Source organism: Peromyscus maniculatus, chromosome 1 (genome assembly GCF_049852395.1).
Source record: "Peromyscus maniculatus bairdii isolate BWxNUB_F1_BW_parent chromosome 1, HU_Pman_BW_mat_3.1, whole genome shotgun sequence".
Classification (NCBI taxonomy): Eukaryota; Metazoa; Chordata; class Mammalia; order Rodentia; family Cricetidae; genus Peromyscus; species Peromyscus maniculatus.
The window spans coordinates 196,650,653-196,667,482 of record NC_134852.1 but is presented as its reverse complement, the minus strand read 5'-3'; the positions used below and the strand labels follow the sequence as shown (position 1 = coordinate 196,667,482).

Genomic DNA, 16,830 nt, shown 5'->3' with positions numbered 1-16,830 from the left:
ATGTCGGGTTAGCTTCTGTGGTTTGAGGCGGGGTGCCTGAAATCAGGTGTGCTGAACGTTAAGATGGGCTATTATAGAATCTTGTGCTGGGGTCCTGGGCACAAGTGCAGCCATTGCCAGCCTGAGAGGAGGTCCATGCCACCAGGCTTTGACTTTGGATATAACTGGGTGTGCTGGATAGTTTTATGTCAACTCGACACAAGCTAAAGTCATCTAAGAGGAGGGCACCTCAATTAAGAAAATGCTTCCATCAGTGGGCTGTAGGGCTGGAGAGATAACTCAGTGGTTAAGAGCACTGACTGTTCTTCCAGAGGACCTGAGTTCAGTTCCAGGCAGCCACATAGTGGTTCACAGCCATCTGTAATGGGATCTGATGCCTTCTTCTGGCATTCAGGCCTATGTGCAGACAGAGCACTTATACCTAAAAAAATACATTAAAAAAATTGGGCTGTGAGCAAGCCTGTGGAGCATTTTCTTAATTAGTGATTGGTGGGGGAGGGCCCAGCCCACGGTGGGTGGTGCCATTCCTGGGCTGGTGGTCCTGGGTTCTAGAAGAAAGCAGGCTGAGCAAGCCAGTGAGCAGCACTCCGCTATGGCCTCTGCATTCGCTCCTGCCTCCAGGTTTCTGCTGTTTGGGTTCCTGCCCTGACTTCCTTCGATGATGGACTACAGGGTGGAAGTGTGAGCCAGATAAAACCCTTCCTCCTCAGATAGCTTTTTGGTCACGGTGTTTCACTGCAGCAACAGAAAGCCTCACTGGGACACTGGGCATCACGGTGAAGTTGCAGACTCTGGTGTGCCCTTTCTGCCATGCCCAGGTTAGCCAGGAAGCAAAGCTGAAGTTCTAGAGCTGCAGAACTCGTGGGGGAGTCGGGGGCGGGGAGGTGAAGTGGGACCCAGCCGCCTTAGGAGTCAAGGTCAGGTTGAGTGCTCGGCTGTCCTGCCTCGTCCAACCAGAAACCGCCATTGTGTCTTCCGTCTGGTGGACTCCGAATGTGAGTCTCCTGCTCCTGAGAAACTTGAGTTTGTGTGTTTGCAGTGCCTACGCCTTCTAACTGATGTGGAAGGTGGAATCGGGAGTGCTTTCAACTCCGAGACTCGCTCTTCTCGTGATTCCCCGGCAAGTCAGAGACTGAAGAACTTACTCTTCACAGCAATGAGAATATAGCATGCTTCTCTTCATGAAAAACTTGAACTTAACCAACACTTCATTAGTTTATTTGGGTTTGAGTTTCAACTACAAGTTACGGTAACAACAATAAAAGTCCAGGATATTTTTTCCTCATGCAGGCTTTGTGATTGAGCTGGGTGACCGGTGCAGTGATTTAACTTTTTACGGTTTCATCAGTCCCCATAAAACAATGCCTACTAACGTCACTTCCTGTTGTTGTTCTATTGCCCGTGGCTACTTTCAGTCTGGTAACTGACTCTTCATTTGTGTATTCAGGACATTTCATATAAAAGGAATTATATAACATACTGACTTTGTGGATTTTTTCTTGGCCTCAGAAGGTCTTTGTCCAGTCCGACCACTTTCTGTCATATATCAAGACTTCATTCTTTTCTATGGCTGAATAAAATGCCAGCATAAGAATGTATTACATCGTTTATTCAGTTTTGGATGGATATTTGTGTTGTTTTTGTGCTGGGCTATTCCACAGTGCAGCAGTGGACATTTACATACATGGGTTTTTGTGGACGTATGTTTTCATTCACTTGGGTATACCAAAGAGTAGAATTACTGGGCCACACAGTACCTTACATTTCAACTTTCTGAAGCATGGCCACTGTGCTTCCCAAAGCAGCTCTGCCATCTTAGATGCCCCTCATCAATGGGTTCCAATTTTTCCATAGCCTCAGCAACATTTGTTTTCTGCTCTTTTTTTAAGTATTATAGTTACAGCCATTCTAGCGGATGTGGAGTGCTAACTCATTGTGCTCCTGGTTTGTATTACCTGGGTGGTTCCTGATAAAGAACTCCTGTTAATGTAATTATCGACTGTCTCTGTTTCTCCTTTGCGGAAATGTGAGGGCCACAGTTTTGCTAGTTTGGAACTGAGCTATTTGTCTTTTTATTGCTGAGGTGTAAGAGTTCCTTTTGTATTCTGAGGCCTCATCCCCTATGAGAAACATGGTTTGCACATGTTTTCTTCCGTCCTATGGCTTACCCTTCCTTCTGCCTTCTTTTTGATGCAGGGTCTCATAATGTAGTTGAGGCTAGCCTCAACCCTGTGATCCTACAAGTCTTTTTTTTTTTTTTTTTTTTTTTTTTTTTTTTTTTTTGGTTTTTTTCGAGACAGGGTTTCTCTGTGTAGCTTTGCGCCTTTCCTGGAGCTCACTTGGTAGCCCAGGCTGGCCTCGAACTCACAGAGATCCGCCTGGCTCTGCCTCCCGAGTGCTGGGATTAAAGGCGTGCGCCACCACCGCCCGGCTCCTACAAGTCTTAAAAGAAGAAAGAACATATCCAAGGTAGGGAGAAGAGTGTGCAGAGGACAGAATGCCATACCAAAGCCAAGGTTGTCCTTGCTACCTTTCAGGTGCCTGCTCCAGGGCTGGCTCAGAGCTACATCAGCAGCATCTGCATTGGTCAAGACTGATGAGAGGAGAAATTGTGTGGGCCAGCACTCTCTCTAGAACAGTGTTGCAGAAAAGAGTTTGTCTGGGGTCATCAAGGTGCTAGAAACCCCAAAGGTGGGCGTGGAGAGCATCTGGAGGCCTAGGAAGGTGACAACCGGCTCTGTCTGCTGAAGATGACAAGGAACAGTTCCTTGGCATTGTGTCTGTAGGGGAGGAGCTGCTGGGATGCAGACCCTGGCTGTCCCGAGTACACACCAGAGGCTTCCTGTCTGGGGAGAGGAGACAAGTCCAGGAACAGACCAGACCAGCAGGAGAACAGAAAGGTAGAGCCAGGAAGGCAGAGTGACTGCGTCAGAGGTTCCTACCCTGCCCCCAGGACAGTCCTGCAGGGCGGGATGGTTCAGAGCAAGGACTATGGGGGAAGAGGCATAACACTGCAGGCAGAGGCCTCGATTTGATCAATCCAAGAGCAATTTGGATTAATAAAGGGACCTGGCGTTGAGACTGTTTCAGTTGAACAGAGTCCCTACTCAGGAAGCTGACAATCCCCTGGGTATCTTGTAGAGCCTTCTTCCAGGAAGTTACTTCTGAGAAACTACCAACACTGTCCCTCAACCTCTCCATCACTGCCTTGGAATGGGAGGAACAGGTGAGCAGATATTCCCTCTGCTGTCTACTCCTGTCTCCTTATGAACGTCTTTCAAAGACAGAAACTCAGAATCACAATCAGATAATTAGGTCACCACTTGTCCTGGTCAGCCCAACTCTCTTCCTGCTCCTTTCTTGCTTAGGGAGTTTATAAATCCACAGCCATCTTACAAGCATTAGAAGCAGTCTAGCCACCTAAAGATGACAGAGCAGAGCAATGAAGGAAGTTGGGTGAGCAGCGTCTCAGGGACTGCTCAAAACTCTAAGAATGTCTTACTCACCCATTCTGGACACAGCCTACCTGAATACCTCTTGTTCTATGAAACAAGAGATCCTGTTATAACAGAAAAGCCAACTCCATCCCAGCTGCACTTACTCCATAAATGCTTGTTTTAGATCCTTACTCTAAATAATATTTAGATGTTGGATTTACGGCTGTGTTTTGACATTGCCAAGCTCTGGGGCTCAGGACAGAAAGGAAGGATGCTGTGTGTGTGTTGGGAGGGGCGTTCCATCGCTGCTTGAAAAGCAGCTGAGTCTGATCACAGAAAGACTTCCTTATAACTCATTTCACATAACACCAATCCTGCTTAAGAATCATACCTGGCATGGTAACCCTTTCCCATTACAATGTGCGTGCTTTGCACACTCTGTCAAGTAAAGTTCTTGTCCTCTCTTATCTAGCAGACCATAGATTCTTGACAATTAAGATGTCCTACTCAGACTTCATCGCATCTCCAAATTAAGCCACCTACCATGAAGTACAGGGCGCTTCAGTGAAAGCTTTCTGAGGCACACTTGACTACTGGACTATGCAAAGAATGCTAGACAAGAAAGAACTGATGAGTAACACCACTTGTGTAAGAGATGAGGGAGATATGGAGAAAGGATAGGATGAAAAGGCAAGTGTATCAGCTTAGCATCATAAAGGAGAGGTATTGCCTTTTGATACCTGAGCATTTTATAAGAGTGCTGTACACAGCAGGGCTGTGGTGGTGTGGTGCACACTGTTAGTCCCAGCACTTGGGAGGCAGAGGCAGGTGATCTCTGAGTTCAAGGCCAGCCTGGTCTACAGAGTGTGTTCCAGATAGCCAGGGCTACCCAGAGAAGCCCTCTCTCGGGAAAAAAGTGCTGTACAGGAGTAGGTAAAAGTCATCTTTTTGTTGTTGTGTTTGTTTTTCAAGTCAGGGTTTCTCTGTGTAGTTCTGGCTGTCTTGCAACTAGCTCTGTAGACCAGGCTAGCCTTGAACTCACAGAGATCCGCCTGCCTCTGCCTCCTGAGTGCTGGGATTACAGGCGTGTGCCACCACTGCCTGGTGGGTTAAGGTCATCTTTAGCATTCTTGTAGCATTCTCTATAGTCATCAGCAGAACATTAACCTTCTGCCCAAGTGACATTTGGAACAGGAACTCAGCCACTCTTGTGGCTCCCATCTCCAGTTCTTTTGATCCTGGCCAAGACAGCGGCCTTGGACACTTTCTTCCGGTCATAAGCCAGGCCCAGGGCAGCCATGCAGTCGATGAAGAACGTGGTGAAGTTGATGTGCCAGCGGTACTCACTGGCAGAGTAGTCGTAGGGGAAGGTGTGGTGGTAGTTGTGGAAGCCCTCGCCTGGAACAGAAGCGTGGAGAGCAGTTAGGGGGCTCGGTGATGGCTGCTTCCTGCTCTTTGCACACCTCTAACCTAGAAGCTACCTTGAGAAATCTCAGAGAACTCTGCTGCTGTTAACTGAATAGATGACCCTGTGTCTTCTACCCTGAGGAAAAAAGTGACCTCAGAAGTATCTTAAATATATTGTGCGGTCTCACTTACTGATGGTGTGGGGGGCTGTTTTTTGGAAGTCTGTTTTTCTTGAGATAACCGGATGAGGGAAAATGATTCTTCTGGGAAAATGGTTCTCCTTGGAAAAATCCAGAGCAAACAAATACTGAACCAAGAGGGCCCCGCTCTGTGTCTGCGTGCATGTGGTCTGGAGGGGAGAGGAGGCTCTGTACGCTTCTAACAGGTAAGCAGGCTCACGCTTTCCATGCTATTGGTGTTTCCTGTCAAGTGTGGGAGGTTCCCACAGAGAAGCCAACAACAGCCAAAAGTCAAAGGAAGGAGGCCCAGGACCAGCGTTCCCTCAGCTCCAGGCGGTCCCCTGGGGGCTGCTGTCTCCTTTGATCTGGTGTGAGGGCGGTCCTAAGAATTCAGAACCACTCTGAAAATGCTTAGCGATTCCTTCTAACTGGATATTCTGGGCACTCTTGAGATGCGCATTCACTTTGAAAAGAAAACACACATCTTTAGACTCAGGATAATGATTGTGGCGGGTAAGTGAAAACCGTAGAGACTGCCAGCTGCTGGCAGAGCCTTCCTTTCTGACCGAGTCCCTCAAGAACAGCACTACTTCACCAAGTTCGCATAAAGAACAACTAATAAGAGAGTTGGAAACTGAGTATCTCCAGAGAGATTAGCGGTGATACGGAAAACAAGCAAGTCACGGGATTTGGGACACCGAACCTCTTCTAACTAGGGCTCCTGGTGGCTGTGGATTCGTTCTATCTGCATGCAGAGTGGTCCACAGTGTAGACTGGGCAGGGGGTGGGAGAGCACCTGGCTAGGGCTACTAACAAAGGACTGTAACTTCTATACTGGAGGCACTGAGTGTTAGATTTCAAACAGAATGGGGCAAGAGTTATGTGTAACAACTGGGACATCAAACAAGAAATCTTCAGAGATCAACTTTCTCAGATAACTTGAGCATATGACAGTGGGGGCGGTAATTCAAGAAGCCAAAAGGAAAAAAAAAAAAACAAAACCACCAAAAACCAAACCCAAAAAACCAGCATGGCAGGAAACAGCTGGAGAAGAACCAAGGGTGAGGTAAGCAGACAAAAGACCAGATAAGCCATGACCGTGAAGGAAGGCTGGCAGCCTCTCTGGACAGCTAGTCACGAGGCTATGAATTGAAGAAGCTCACCTCATTTCCAGTCACAGAACAGAGCACAGCTCAGGCCACATTATTCTGTGAAAATCTAGTAATTGTCGAGTGAAAGTAATTTATTTCAGGAGGATCAAAGTGAGAGCATGTTCAGAGGCAGAAAGTACCTGATTTAGAAAACTAGGGCAGGAGAGTGGAAACACAGTTGGGACAGTGTGATTGGAGTTGAGTGGACGAAGTCGGAATTCCTGTGCATTTTGCGTAGCATGATCAAATGCCAAGCACTGAGCTTTACTGACTGTGCCTCTGACCCTGCTGTTTAGTTTATTCATTTCCTAACCCAAGCGAGACCCTAGCCAACCAGGGAAGACAGGGAAGGGCAAACTTAAAAGGGCCTGATATGGGCTGGGTGTAGTGGCTCACACCTTTAATCCTAGCTCGGAGGAGCCTGACCCAAGTGAATCTCTGTGTGCTCAAGGCCAGTTTGGTCTATGTAGCAAATCCCAGGACAGCCAGGGTTACACAGTGAGACCCTGTTTAAAAGCGGCTTGATAGACACGGCACTTGGAGACCATTTTGGAACCTGGTGTTCTCCACCATTTCGTTTTTGTAGTAGGCATGTTGCCTGACTTTCAGTTGGGTATCTTATATAATACCTAGTTGGTTTAGCTTTTCGTTGTCCTTTGTCTTTGAGTCAGGGTCTCACTACATAGCCCTGGCTGGCCTGCAACTTGCTATGTAGACCAGACTGGCTTACTCAGTTAATAAACCCTAGTTTCAGATAGAAGAACTGAGACACAATTTACCATTAAAACAAAGTTAGGAGCCATATGTAATGGCTCATGCCTGCAATTGTACCATTTTGGAGGCTGAGGCAGGGATACTGTTGCAACTTAGAGGCCAACCTGGGCTACAGAGTGGGTTCCAGGCCAGCCTGGGTTACAGAGTGAGATCCTGAACTAAAACAAATCTTATCTGGTCTTTCAGACAGCAGAGAATCCTAACTAGTAGACCAACGGATGTGGTCATGCTGCAGACAGCTGACTTACCCAGGGCTCCCATTGAAGTTAGCATATTTTGTCGGGCTCCAATGTTCCTGTCATAAGGGCGATATCCATAGAGGTGGGCGGCACTGTTCACCAGCCAGGTGCCGTTGAGCACCAAGGCATATCTCAGTAAAGCGGCAACATAAAAGCTGTGTTGAAAAGTCTCTCCCCAGAAATACCAGGGCACCAGTGTGGGCAGGATGAAGCACATGAGCAGGAGGCCGGGCTTGTAGTACCTACGTGGAGAGATCACACGCAGAGTATGGAGAGGTCACTCTTACACCTACCTTAAGCATCCACTCCTAGAGTGTACCTGTGCTTTTCCTGCTCCCACTATGAGTATGGGGGAAGGGCGAGGGCAGAAACCCCCAGAAGAGAATGGGGTGGATAATCTTTCGAACACACGGTCTTCTACACATTTTTAAATGAGGCAATGTGGACACACAATGACTTTCCTAGGACCACAATACCGGAAGCCAGCGTGTCCAGTATAGAACCGCCTGTTTCCGGACAAGAAATCCATTATTCTTTCCTCAGAGGAACAAAACTATGTTCATCAGACAAACCAGGGTCAAATCACAGCCTCATCACCTCATCAGCCAAGTTCTGCTGTCTGGGTTCTTGTCCATCTGCCTTTGAGTTCCTTTTGTTTGTTTGTTTTTCAAGACAGGGTTTCTCTGTGTAGCTCTGGCTGTCCTGGAACTCACTCTGTAGACCAGGCTGGCCTCAAACTCAGAGATCCTCCTGTCTCCCGAGTGCAGGATTAATATTCTGCATATTCTGCCTTGTATCATGATTATTTCACACTTGCCTTGTCTCTCAACCTCAATAGGCTAGAAATTCCTTGAGGGGAAAGGCTCAGCTATATTCACTTTTATGTCTATGCCTGTCTAGTTAGATCAGCGATAGTTAGGTCAGATTGCACTTAATTGTGTTCAGGAAAATTGCTCAAAGTGCATGGAACTGCACAAAACAGTGAAGTATCGTTATGGTCTCTGAGCCATTAAAATGGGTAAAATGGGTCTTAAACATACAAACCCAGAAATCTCTCAGCTTTTATTTACACATTATATATGAGAAAAGGTGGAGTCTCTAAACCCCAGGTACCCCGGGCTCCACGCCCCCAACCCTCACTCACCTCCTCTGGAACATGACCAGCTTCTCAGCTTTGAGGTCAGACATGTCCAGTTTTCCACCTTTCTCTTTGACAGCCGGGTGTTTGCGCACAAGCAGCCAGCCCACGTGAGAGAAGAAAAAGCCACGCCGGGAATCGTGAGGGTCGGCGTGTGTTTCTGTGAACTTGTGGTGGGCGCGGTGATCTCGGGCCCATTCATACACATCATTCTGGAGGGACAGGAAAGAGGACCCCAGTACTGAGAAGAGATGCCCCCCGGGGGGGGGGAATGCAAGGGCCTTAGGTGTCTCACAGAGTTCCAGGACTGTCTTCCAAGGAGGACTTGGGGAGCCCCTCTTCTGTACACTTGCCCCTGACGCTTATGTGGAAAAGCAGCTTATAGCCTCAGACTCAGGAAATAGCACTGCCGCTTCCTGAGATTGTGGGGCAGAAGAAGGCAGGTTGGTGACAGCCCTCAGTTTCGTTAGCAAAGAACAGCAGAACATTGGACAGGACCCTAATGGACGGCCTGATCCTTGAAGATGGGGAATAAGCAGCAGGTGGCCTTGAGCCGGGCGTGTTGGTCTGTGAATACAGATGGGGGAAGCTCTCTCTTAGACTTCCACAATGACAGGTTACTCAACTAGCAACAAGACCAGCATGTAACTTAGGAGCTTGGGCACCTTTCCTAAGGACCTCTTACATGGGACTCTTCCTAACCCTTTAATTATGCACCAATAATATTACCCTCTTCCCTTTTGCCCAGAGAGCAGGAGAGTTCAGGGTGTAAAACTGCTAGGGCAGAGATGATTATACACATAGGTTGGGAACCTCCAATCTTACCATGCAAGAAAATGAATTTTGTTTCCGGGTTTCTCCTTACCCCACGATGAGCCCCACATTGAGGCCCTCCCCCCAGATGACAAGCTCTCCGCTGCCAGTTGCTGTAAGCTAAGACCGGTAAAAACTCGCTTCTCCAACTCCCTCCCTTCCGGGTTATGAACTCATGCTCAAGCAGCCTCCGGAGCTGACTTAGCCAGCATGGCAGCCGCAGGTGGCATCCCAGCACAGGTCTATGAGACTACTTACTAACCCAATTTCCTCATCTGAAATGAGGGATAATAACAGTACCCACCTCTTAAGACATTCTGAAGACTTAACGAGTGCATCTATGCCAAACCCTCGCACAGTGCCTGCAACAGACTCACTACCGTTAGACGTGCTTGCGTTTACTATCTGAAACAACAGCCCTTGGGTCTCAGCACTTCATCTTCATTCCCATCGTGCTGGGATCCCAAGACGGGCATCACAAAGTGTACGTTTACTGTTTATTGATGGTCTAGGAAACCAGGGTCAGTGCCTAACTGTGCAGGGTGGCCTGTTAGACTGAAGGACCACGTCAGTCATACTCTGTGAAAGCATAAGAATGTGGTCAAAAATGACCCAGTAGTAACTAGAGACCCCTTCCTCCTGTCTCCCTACCCAGTGACTCAGAAGGACCTCATGCTCTGTGGACCTCAGAACTAAGCACATACTTCAGATGACCACAGAAGACCAGGGGAGACAATGGCTGCCCTGTTGGCTCTCCTCAGGACACCGATTCCCTCTGGTCTGCCCTGGATCATCAGTAGAAGTGACTGACACACAGTGCTGAGCAGCACCAGACTCTCACCTGGAAAGCCATGGTGTTGGCTATGATGAGGAAGAGCCTCAGGGGCAGTCGTGCTTTATAGGTTCGGTGGCTCCACAGGCGATGCGCCCCGGCTGTGATGCTCAGGCCAGTAACTATATATGATACATACACTGCAGGAAAAGACACTGGAAATCAGGAAAGTTCGCCTGCTAAGAATGTTAGGACACCTTTCCAGAGCTCCATTGTGTCTTTGTAAGGCTTGGGATGGGGATCTGTTTTCTCCTGAATCCTAGGGATATAAATAGACGCGGGATCCTTTGACACTAAGGCAGTAGAAATGAGACATATCCAAACCACATAGGCAAGACATTCATTCATGACTGGTGCAGCTCTCTGAACACAGGGAGAGCCGAGCCTTTCTTGATTTGCTCAAGTGGCAGCATGTGGGCAGAGAGACCATCAAGAACTTTAGGTGCACAAGCTGCTGTAGCTGCCTAAATAACACAAAGGAGAGGCATAAGCAAGCATGTGCCATGCTTTCGGCCAGTAACTAGCTGAAGGCCTATGAGTTTATCTGCCACTGTCCTATTGGGGTGTTTCTGTCTCGGGGATGCTTTGTTCTCTAAGGCTGAAAACATTCACCGCTTGAAGAGAATCCCATCCCCTCACAGACTGTCCACCTAAAAATGGAGATGAGCTAAGGAGGTCTAGGTGCTGAGGAGGTAGGTCATGGAATAGGGTTGCAGTCACTGTCCTGCAGGAGCATTATGCCAGGTCCTGGGTCCTTTGATCTTCGGCTGACTTTCTCTGAAGTGTTGAGGGCCATCAACTGTGCCCACAGTGCTTAGGACCATAAACACAGGTGTTCATGAGCCAGATCAATCTGGGCACTGCCAAATTAGAGGAGACCCAAGTGGCAAGGGACACACATGCAATGCGGAGCTGGGACTGTATAACAGTCGGTACAATAGCATGTCATTACTGCAGTGGAAGGGGGGCTGTATCAGGGACAGGCAGCCCTGTCTACAGTCACATTTGCACAGAGGCTCAAGCTTCGCCAAGGATATTACTATTCTTATATTCACTGTATCCCTTAAATGGGGTAGGTGCTCCTAACGTGACCTCACAGTTGAGGAAATGCATGGAGTAAGTGGTATGTTTTTCTAGTCCCACGAGACTGGTAAAAGTGGAACCATGGTTTGCAGCTAGGGTTTCCGACAACAGTCTATTCTGGCTCCAGCTCTGGCGTGTACTTCTGGACAACAGCGAATACCAGCATTGTCCTACCCTACTGACCTCAAGAGGCTTTGCATAATCCATGATGGGGAAGGGGACACTGGGTGCAGCCATCTGTTCCTCTGGTTGGTAGCACTAACATAAAAGCTGGGACCTTGGTAAAAAACTGTACAATACTCTAAGGGCCAACTGGAAACAATGGCTGCTCCTCAAAGGCTACAGAACCTTAAGGTCGGAGACCCCACACTTTGTATAAATGGCCCTATGTTTTTCGGAAGCCAAAAATAACAGATTACTAATGGAAAGATACCAAAAAGAGCAAACACAGCCTTCGCTTTGGGATGTCATTCCAATTCCTGTATGAGCAACTGAGGTCTGCCAAAAAGACAGTTTGGACAAGCTCAGAATTGAACTGAATGATGCCTACAAGGAGGGCCCAAAGTGGAAGGGGAGTCCATAGTCTATAAGGGAATGCTACCCACATTGTGTGTCCATTACGCTGCAACTCAAGTTTGGGGTTCTCAGAAGGAGAAGAGTACAGACACCACCCAGCTGCCTCAGCGACCACGATCCTTGACCTATAGATAAACCACCCTGCTATGTACGGGAGTGTGACACCATGTGATAAGAACAAGCTATTCCCGACCTGAAAGGGTGCTTTAGGCCACACTGGGACAGGATCTTGAGGAAGGAAATGTGCACAGTTGCATTTCCCTGAGACATCTGGAAAATTTCCAACATGAAGCTCCAGAGTCCAGATCTCACCACTTATAAGACCTACAAGGACTGGGCCAGATGCAGCTAACATCTAGCCAACTAGCCTCTTTCTACCACTACTCTTTAAGAGAGAGTGCCCAGAAAAAAACCCACACCTGACGCTGCTCTAGACAACATCCCAGCATCTTCTTGAGGAGAACTTGCCAGAGCAGCAAGTGCCCTGCATCTACACATGTCCTGCTCACTCTTCCTGTTCAGGCTTCTGGGGTCACAAGTGATAACACCTGCAAAGAACATCTGTAGATGCCAGGGGCAGCACTACCATCAACTCCAGGCCCATGAAGCCCCAAGGGTCTGAGCTAAGGCAGGCCAGGGACACACTGTCTTTCTCAGTACAGCAGCCTGAAGATTGGGCTAATCAAGGGTTATAATGTCTGCCAAAGAACTGTGTATTGGAGACAGGGAAGGTGTATTAGACCATGCAGCATCCATAGCACTGGAAGAGATGAGATGAGCAGCAGGAGGCTGGATGGGGACTGGAACATGAAACCCTTCTGCAATCTTATTTCATTCTAAGAACATCCTGACCGGCCTATGCCACACCCTGGAGACCTACGAGGAGTAGGGGAGGCTACTGTGCATCTGAATTGTCTAGGAGCCTGCTTCATCTTCCTCCCAGGCAAGCCAGCCTCATCCGGACAGAGGGTGAGGTCCAAAGACTTGTCTGGATGACCCTCTTCCGTTTTTCCCTGTACAATCTTCATTTGCTTTGTGCTGACAGGGTTCAAAGTGTAGTCCATGAAGCCCCTAGCCCAGTACCTGGGGGAGGGCCTACTTGTGGCAGGCAGGCAGGGATAGGACAGGCAGACAAGCAAGGAATTCACCCAGAAAAGCTTGTTCAGGGTCAGTTGCTGCTTTGTCTCATGTCCATTCCTCCAAGCCACCATGCCCATGGGCTCAGCATCCATGTTAAGGGACTCCCGGAACGGATACTCTTGCATCCCAATCCAACTAGGCTCTTTTTCCAGCCCAGTCAATCCCTCAGGAGCCAAAGGGAAAGTGATGGAGAATCCCATACAGAACACGGCTGCTGACCTGGGTCCGAGCAGACCTCATTAAGGAAAAGGGTGAGACCAAGAGCACTGGCCCAAGACAAGGGGAGCTGCTCACCGAAGATCCAGGTGTAGACCTTGCAGGAGGGAACCAGTGTGATCCCATACAGGGCCCCCAAGTGCAGCAGGGCCATGAGGATGATGTTTCTCCAGACATACTCCAGCTTGGGCGGGGGCCCCTCCTCATCCTGGTAGCTGGGGTCATGTATGTCTTCTTTCATTTCAGGACGGATGTCTTCTCCCCATTGTTGGAAAATCTTTTCTAATTTCTCCCCCTCATTCTCTAGCCCCCCAGAAAGAGGCTTTGTGATGGTGGTGGTAGTGGTCGTGGTGGTCATGTAGGAGCTGGAGATCTGTAAGAAGAGGGAGTGGAAAGTCAGTAGGCAGCAAGGGAAACTGTGTTCTTCAGTGTAGGACAGGGCAGAGTAGAGTACAGTGCCCGGGTTAAGTAGGGTTAGCTGGAAGAGAAGTCCTGTCAAACTATGAACCCAACTAAGAACAGATTGCACAGTGAAAATAATTTGCTCGATACAACTTAGTCATGGAAATAGAAAGCAGAGGAAGTGACTGTAATTACCTTATGCTTTATATGATTCAAGGAATTATTATTGCTTGTTTTTTGGATGAAGCCTTGTATTAGGTGACCTGCATCTTAGAATCCCACTATCCCAGCCTCCAGAGTATTGGGGTTTCAGATGAGTGCCACTGCGTCCTGTACCCACATTTTCCTAATTTCCAGATCTGTCATAAAATAAGTCTGGAGAGGTTGGGTATACCTGTCATCTCTACACTATGGAGTCAGAGGCAGGATGGCTGCGAGCTCACAGCCAGCATGGCCTATGTGCGAACTCCTGGCCAACCTGAACTACGGAGTCAGATGTTTTTGCAATGTTACCCCCACCCTCAAAACAACAACAAAACCCAACTTGGAAGATGAGTAGCCATCCTTTCCATGAACAGTTAAAAAAAATTGTTAACAATGAGTTAACTAAGTGAATGCAAGTAAGAAAACATTTATAAATGAACTTTTAATCTTTTTGAATTATTTTTCTTTATTACAAAAATCTCAAAGTTGTGTTATATTAAACTCATTTGGTAAGAATTTGGCTATAGAGAGTAAAATTATGCTTCTGTTGCAGAATATTCCTTTACACTGTGTGAAGAAGTGTGATTGGTTTAATAAAGAGCTGCATGGCCAATAGCTAGGCAGGAAGTGGGGGGGGGGACTTCTGGGGACAGAGAGGACTCAGAGAGGAAGAAAGGTGGGGTCACCAGCCAGACGCAGAGGAAGCAGCATGAGCAGGGTGGAGAGATGAGTTAATGAGCCACATGACAGAATGCAGATTAAAATAAATGAGTGAATTTAAGTTATAGAGCTAGTGGGACAAGCCTGAGCTAAGGCCAAGCTGTCATGATTAATAATAAGTCTCCATGTCATTACCTGGGAGCTGGCGGGACAGAGAAAGTCTTGCTTCATGCTTCAGAGCATTCTTTTTATTATTATTATTATTTTATTTTATTTTACAATACCATTCAGTTCCACACAACAGCCACAGATTCCCCTGCTCTCCCCCTCCTGCCCTCTCCCCTGCCCCCCATCCCACCCCCCATTCTCATCTCCTCCAGAGCAAGGCCTCCCCCAAGGACCGAGATCAACCTGATAGACTCAGTCCAGGCAGGTCCAGTCCCCTCGTCCCAGATTGAGCCAAGCGTCCCTGCATAAGTCCCAGGCTTCAAACAGCCAACTCATGCAATGAGCCCAGGACCTGGTACCACTGCCTAGATGCCTCCCAAACAGATCAAGCCAATCGACTGTCTCACCCATTCAGAGGGCCTGATCCAGTTGGGGGCCCCTCAGCCCTTGGTTCATAATTCATGTGTTTCCATTTGTTTGGCTATCTATCCCTGTGCTTTATCCAACCTTGGTTTCATCAATTCTTGCTCATATAAACCCTCCTCTTTCTCACTAACCAGACTCCCAGGGCTCCACCCGGGGCCCAGACGTGGATGTCTGCATCCAGATTCCTCAATCCTTGGATGGGGTTTCTGGCACAACTATTAGGGTGCCTGGCCATCCCATTACCAGAGCAGGTCAGTCCTGGCTGTCTCTTGGCCACTGCCAGCAGTCTTCTGTGGAGGTATCTTTGTGGATTTCTGTGGGCTTCAGAGCATTCTTGTCATGAGATTGAATCCCTCATCTTTGATTTCTTCTTATGGGTCCCAAACATTTCCAGATGTGTCCATTTCCATGCTGTCCCACCCAACCACTAAGAATAAGAACTAATGGGGTCCTGAAGCCCCCAAGCTAGAGCTAGATGACGCTGTCCTGCCTGATGTGTGGACCACACACGGTATTCACCAAAATATCTCACACATAAGCAGGGGCATTCTAATTATGCAGCAAAACAAAGAGGTGGCGAGTTTGTGTTGTGGACAGATGTTCTCAAAACTGTCAGAACAAAACTCCTTACCACAATGCAACTCCCACCTTTGGCTGTCTCCTTGCTGTGCCTACCTCTTTACTTCACAAGCAAATTAATTTTAGAATCAAATATTGCTGTCCCATCAAACCCAATCATTGCTATGGCCATCGGTCTATCCGATTTTAGGTGATTTGTTTCATAGGGACCTCGGCTAAGCAGCATGTCAAGTCTTACTGGGAGCTTAGCCACTGGTTTACTAGGGGGTCCCATGTTTTTTAAGCCTATGTACACTGACAGGGAGTTACTGCTTAGAAAATCCCCTTCTCTTTTTGCAAGTATGCTGGCCCCCAGATGCCCAGAACTTACCAGAGCTGAGACCACAGGCTAGAATTGAGCACTTCCAGGACTGAAGCTGGACTTCTGCTTCAGAGCGTGGGGCTGTGTAGCAAAATCAGGTGCTGAACTTGGAACTGTGTTCCGTCGTGTATATATACAGTGGCTGTCCAGGCTCGGCTTCACTGTGTGGGCTGTTGCCCAGAGCTGTGGATTTAAAGGCATTGGGTGGCTGAGTGCTTTATTTCCTCATACGCCTTTGTCCCCTGCCAAAAGGGGCAAGGTGTGCAGAGGTAGCTGGCCTATGTAGCCCCAGGCAGAGATGAGGTGAGAAGAATGGAGGGAACAAAAAATCCAGGCACTGGCCAAATCCGAGCAGGACGATGTTGCATACATCCTTGTGATCTTAACATAATATCACCCCAAATCCTGTCCCTGCCTTTTCCCATGAGAAGATGTTAAATGGGGCTGAAGAGATGGCTCAATGATTGTGAGCACTGGCTGCTCTTCCAGAGGTCCCAGGTTCAATTCCCAATACCCACATGGTGGCCCATGACCATTTGTAACTCCAACTGCAGAGGACTCTACACCCTCTTCTGGCCTCTCAGGGCACTAGACACTCAGGTGGTGCACAGACATACATATAGGCAAACACCCATACACATAAAATAAAATAAAATAATTTTTAAAAAGTTAATAATACATTTGTCAATTCTGGCTTCCTCCTTGGTCAAAGATGACTTGACGTTACCTTATCAACCATTGTCACGGCCTCAGCTCCGTCCTCTGTCCCCTCTTCTACCACCTCTTTTCTCTCCTTGCCTTTTTATTCTCCTCCTTGTCTCCTTCCACTGGCCACTGGGCCTCTCCTGTGGGCATGGGAACACTTGAGATTTCATTCTGGAAAACCGTATCTAGTTCACCAATACATGTCCTGGGAAACCCAGGCACAGGGTGAATGGTTGGGCACTGGGGACATTACACAGGAGAGAATGGGAAAGCCATGGTGGCAATGACCACTCTCAACACCACCCAGCCACCTGTTCTCTCGGGAACGTGAGAGGGAAGA

The 16,830-nt window shown here is 48.1% G+C and overlaps 1 protein-coding gene across 1 annotated transcript; it reads right to left on the bottom strand.

Moving 5' to 3' along the window:
* Nucleotides 1-1,190: 1,190 nt before the first annotated feature.
* On the bottom strand, nt 1,191-16,628 carry LOC102911425 (stearoyl-CoA desaturase 2-like). The gene is made up of 7 exons (XM_042264073.2): nt 16,513-16,628; nt 15,795-15,968; nt 13,064-13,358; nt 9,980-10,110; nt 8,332-8,537; nt 7,197-7,429; nt 1,191-4,835 (listed from the first exon to the last, which is right to left on the bottom strand). Exons 3-7 carry the CDS (start codon nt 13,341-13,343, stop codon nt 4,636-4,638), a joined length of 1,050 nt encoding a protein of 349 aa, XP_042120007.1. The 5' UTR covers nt 13,344-13,358; nt 15,795-15,968; nt 16,513-16,628; the 3' UTR covers nt 1,191-4,635.
* Nucleotides 16,629-16,830: the final 202 nt, after the last annotated feature.

Bases quoted from the DNA above. Each gene is read 5' to 3' on its own strand.
- LOC102911425 (XM_042264073.2), bottom strand. From the start codon at position 13,343: ATGACCACCACGACCACTACCACCACCATCACAAAGCCTCTTTCTGGG. The intron at 7,430-8,331 runs GTGAGTGAGGGT...CTCTCCACGTAG, and splicing joins CTGGTCATGTTCCAGAGGAG to GTACTACAAGCCCGGCCTCC. The intron at 4,836-7,196 runs GTAAGTCAGCTG...CTTCTGTTCCAG, and splicing joins AACTTCAATGGGAGCCCTGG to GCGAGGGCTTCCACAACTAC.